Source organism: Leiobunum rupestre, chromosome 8 (assembly GCF_980474605.1).
Source record: "Leiobunum rupestre chromosome 8, qqLeiRupe1.1.hap1, whole genome shotgun sequence".
In the NCBI taxonomy this organism is placed as follows: Eukaryota; Metazoa; Arthropoda; class Arachnida; order Opiliones; family Sclerosomatidae; genus Leiobunum; species Leiobunum rupestre.
Window position 1 is genome coordinate 16,585,586 of NC_143391.1, and position 4,750 is coordinate 16,590,335.

General features: G+C 34.4%; 1 protein-coding gene across 1 annotated transcript; it reads right to left on the bottom strand.

Moving 5' to 3' along the window:
• Positions 1 to 244: 244 nt before the first annotated feature.
• Gcn5 (Gcn5 acetyltransferase) lies at positions 245 to 4,359 on the bottom strand. The gene is made up of 15 exons (XM_090156171.1): positions 4,105 to 4,359; positions 3,778 to 4,050; positions 3,629 to 3,718; positions 3,185 to 3,558; positions 2,998 to 3,107; positions 2,766 to 2,936; positions 2,557 to 2,696; positions 2,291 to 2,502; positions 2,101 to 2,227; positions 1,778 to 2,032; positions 1,583 to 1,697; positions 1,489 to 1,519; positions 1,349 to 1,424; positions 1,194 to 1,278; positions 245 to 504 (listed from the first exon to the last, which is right to left on the bottom strand). Exons 1-15 carry the CDS (start codon positions 4,300 to 4,302, stop codon positions 311 to 313), a joined length of 2,451 nt encoding a protein of 816 aa, XP_090012297.1. The 5' UTR covers positions 4,303 to 4,359; the 3' UTR covers positions 245 to 310.
• Between the last annotated feature and the right edge of the window lie 391 nt (positions 4,360 to 4,750).

A 4,750-nucleotide genomic window follows, 5' to 3' on the forward strand; every position in this document is an offset into this window, starting at 1 on the left:
CACAATGGACCTCTGGTCGACGTGCGCGAACGGGCATTTCCTTAGCCCTTCACCCCTTCATTAATAATAATAATAATACGGCAATAATCAGCTAAATCAACTAATACTTCTCATTACTTCAACAGTTGGTGTAATGAGTAGTTGGGCTTATGGAAAGTTGGGGAAATAAATAACACCCTCTGGGCTGAACTCATTACCATTTAAACTCTTCAGTTTACACCAATAGAACGATAAAAATAAATAATTAAAAACCTTGGATTTAAAATAAATTTACGCAAAATGAAATACATTATTTACAAATTATGACAAACTATTTGTCAATGAAACCTATTTCTTTCATTTTGTTAAAAAAAAATCTTTCTAAAGTATTAGCACACCGATAATACTCGGTATCTGGATTATTATACGCTCGACAATTGCTGAATATCCTAGTCATATCAGCAATAAAGAGTCTTTTATGGACATAATATTGATTTTTCAATCTTTCAGACATGGTTCGCAAATCTATAAAAATGAAGAAATATTCCAGTTGCATATACTCTCATTATCAGAATGTAGAAAGTTAAGCAATAGAGAGCTTAAACCCATGCTAGAAAATGAGAAGGCCAAACTGTAAACAATAAAGCATCTACACTAACAAGGAGACTACCCGAGGTGTAACACACCGATTTTGATCAAACTCCGGGGGTTTGGTAGACCTTCATGTAACTTGAAAAACCCTGAAGGGAAATGTCTCCATAGGCAACCAAAAATGTTTTTGACAACACAAAATGGAAATTTTCCCATTGAAAATAACATGGGAATCTGATCAATTTTAAGGGTATTTCCCCTGTAAAAAAATAATTTTTTGAAAATGCTAACAATAGAAAATATAAATATACAAATGATGAAAAAGTTCGAAATTGATTAAAATTTTTAGAGGTGGTACCCTTAAAATTGGTCAGATTCCCATGCTATATTCAGTAGGAAAATTTCCATTTTGTGTTGTTAAAAACATTTTTGGTTGCCATGGCAAAACGGTTGTCTATGGAGACATTTCCCTTCAGGGTTTTTCAAGTTACATGAAGGTCTACCAAACAACTGAGTTTGATCAAAATCGGTGTGTTACACCTCGGGTAGTCTCCTTGTAAGTTCTCCTAACTTCTTTCTTAGCAATGGTTTAACCTCTCTACTAGAATAATACAAAATTTTACCCATGGGATATTTGATATGATCATAGTAATCAGGTGCTTCAGAAGTTTCAACAGGTCTTTGGAATGGCCAAGCACTGTTGTGGCCCTTAAAAAAAAGACAAAAATTAGCTAAATAATGTAACACTAAATTATTGTATTAACTAGTGACGTTTTACCTTTACTTGACTGAGAACTGTTTTTAAAATCTGGAAAAGTTCTTCAGCATCCATTTTCTCTTGTTTTGAAGCAGCTCTTAATTGAAAAAAAAATTAAATGTTAATATATTTGATATGGAAATAGTGTTTACGTATCTTACATTTTCTTTTCCATTTTCCACCCTGCTTCCTCTTAGAAATAAAGCTTATTAACCAAGATCGGTAAAATTTACATATAACAGTTGAAAAACATACTTATTCCTGGGATAGATTCGATAGGTATCTGCCGGACGCCATCGCTGAAACAAGTAAGTCCTGAGTAGACTTTGGTCATTTGTTCTTGTTGCTTTTCAATAATTTTCTTGATTATCTGATAAATGGGAAAATTAATCATGGTATTAATTTATTTATTGAAATAAATTCATGGTATAACTTTAATATTCAGGCTACCTCTTTCTGCTTTCTAATAACAGAAGTAAACTCAGTGTATACTATATTAGGATTTAGATCACAACCCATAAGAGTCGCTCCTTCGTAATCTTTGATATAGCCTTGATAAATAGACTTGGGAAGTTTGATTTCTTTGGAAAAACCCTGTTTCTTGAAGTAACCAATAGCAAATTCATCAGCAAATGTTAGGAAATGCAATATATTATATCTGACATGGTAATCTTTCAAATGATTCATTAAGTGGGTCCCATACCCCTGAAAAACCAAAAATTATACCCATAATTATATTCATCAAATTGTCACAATTAGGTGAAAATATGTACTTTGACTTGCTCATTAGATGTGACCGCGCAAAAGACAATTTCAGTGAACCCCTGTGTTGGAAACATACGAAAACAAATTCCACCAATAACTCTGTTATCTTTCACAAGCGCTAATGTTTTATGCTTCCTTGAAAAGTAACAATTTCATTATGAACATTTCAATTATACCACCTTGAACCTTATTTCTTACGGATCAAAAACCAATCGGGTTATGTACTCTTTCGGCATTCGAGGAAGCTGATGGGAAAAAACATTTTGCAGGCCCACTAGCCAAATCATAGATTGTTTGCTGACTTTCTTCGTTAAAGTGTTTCCAACAACATGGAACTCAATAACTCCTTTCTTCTCTTCCTGTCTTGCAGCCTCATCTCTCGCTACATTATCCACGAGTAAAGCTGCAGCCTGAAAACAAAGAGACTTCAATATTTTACCTTTTTCTTTATCATAATTACCAACTTTGTTCAGTGGACCTATCATTTTCTTTGAAATATGTAGAGATTCTATTATTTCTGCAATAGTGTCTTCAGGTAGATCCCCTTCTATTTTTCTTCGTTTTACATCAGGCATAGGAACATCCTCTATGTGGCGTTTTTCAGCTACAAAATTTAAACACTTTTGACACAGGGTACTAAAGTTTACAACTCTGATAATTTCAAAATTAGTACCTTTAATTTCAGTTGTGCTGCTGGCTTTAGAAATTCGTGTGACGTTATTTGTTCCAGGGCTAAGGTTATAACTTGAAAAAGAGCCTTCTGATGACTGAGCAGGGGAAGTTGAAACTGTCAATTTTTCAAAAGCTCTAGTTTGAGTACTGTGGGCGGAGGATCCAGTTGATACTTCAAAAAAAAAAATTTTCAGATTGAGAAAGAAAAACTGTTTGGACAACTTATATATTACATTTGTCAGTAGATACGGTGCTTGCTGATGCAGGGGGTTGTTGCTTAAAATCTGGATCCCAAATTGGAGAGCTAGCTGCATAAACTTCTTCCTCAAGCATTGAGAGAAACCTATATGTAATCAAAAATAAATTAATCTAAACATATCATGTGGGTTTAACTTATTTTTTAAAGAAAAACTATCACACCTAGGAAAATGAGTCAATACCAAAGTCCTCTTCTCCGGGGGCATTTTATCTTTCTCCGCCCGAAATTTATCCAGGAGCTGCCGTCTCATGGTTTGAAAAACTGATCTGAGTAGAGTCCTTCCAAAAATTGTCGTGGTTTCAAAATGAGCTAAGCTGTCACAAAAGGCGGGAACGTGGCAATAGCACAACCATCTTGTATAATTGATTTTATATGCAGAAACATCTTCATTCGGAGAATGGCTTTTTCTAGCTGATGGGGTCTCCAGTTTCCAATGATTGAGACAGTGGAGGAACATTTTTGCTAATTCATACATAGTTTGCCATTCTTTTTGTGCAAGATTACCAAACTTATACATGACAAAGTTTGTGACGCCCTAGAAAAGTTTTTTTACTAAATGAATTTGAATGAAAATGGTTTGACTAAGAGTGATTTTGATTTAGGACCTTAGCAATACTGGGTTTTTCAAATGGCGGGTTTCCCAAAGGTCCTTCAACAGATGGCTGGCTCATTTGCATGATACTTTTTCTTAATAACTAAATACCAGATATCTTCAGATATTGGAATACATCATTCATTTTTTCAAAATGATTACCTTGAAAAGGTAGAAATAAACTTGTTTGGTGTCTGCATCCTCTTCTTTGTGAACACACATAAATAAATTTTCAACATCTACAACAATTCCTAATAATCTGTTAAGTTCTTCTTCCGGTACATTTTCAAGATGGGACACATGTGCTCCTAGAACGTGCCCGCAGCTCCTACAAGGATCATTCAAGCTTGCCACTACTTGAGAAACATCTAATCGAGGTGGTGCAGGTAGCTGATTTGGATTTTTCCACCCATTGCATTTACAACCATCATCAGCCTAAGGCAGCAAAAATATTGAAGAAACATACAATTGATATAATCTGACACTTACTTTGCAGGAGGAATAGACAGCAAGCTTCTCAAGTTTTTTACTTCTTGGCCAACTTTTAACATGCGCTTTCTTTTGCGCAATTCTTTGCAAGTTATTCTGTCTACTGGATTCCACATTATTTTGTGCTGGGGATTGAGGAGTTTGATTATCTGTACCAACTATTTGAATTGAAGATCCAGCCATTGTTCCCCCAGACATTGCAATTATTTACAAAATTATGTAAAAACATGGACAAGTTAGCAATGGCATAAAAGCAGTCGATATAAAAAGGGTACTCCCTTAGCCACGGCCAACTTCGATCACGCGTACCGCGCTTTAGCAGCCCTGTCAATCGCCTGAATGTACTGTGTATATATTTTCCCACCAGGGTTTCGCTACGACCAAAATTTAACGTTAGTCAGATAGGAAAAATCCACAAAAAAAAATTATTTTTAAATAAATTTAAAAAAACATTGAATTAAACCGAATGTAGGTTAATATTTAACTAATAGTATAATATTTTTTTAATGATTCTAATTTTTTAACGGTGTTTATAAATTATAAAAGAGTTAAACAGAAACCAAGAACATCCTCTAGATTCTGCCAGCAACATAGTATTATTGTTGGTAAAGTATCATTTGTCCAACTGCTCATTTCTCCAACTACA

Coding starts and splice junctions, on each gene's coding strand:
- Gcn5 (XM_090156171.1), bottom strand. CDS start 4,302: ATGTCTGGGGGAACAATGGCTGGATCTTCAATTCAAATAGTTGGTACA. Junction 2,503..2,556: donor TGATAGGTCCACTGAACAAA/GTTGGTAATTAT, acceptor CTTTGTTTTCAG/GCTGCAGCTTTACTCGTGGA. Junction 1,698..1,777: donor TTATTAGAAAGCAGAAAGAG/GTAGCCTGAATA, acceptor CCCATTTATCAG/ATAATCAAGAAAATTATTGA.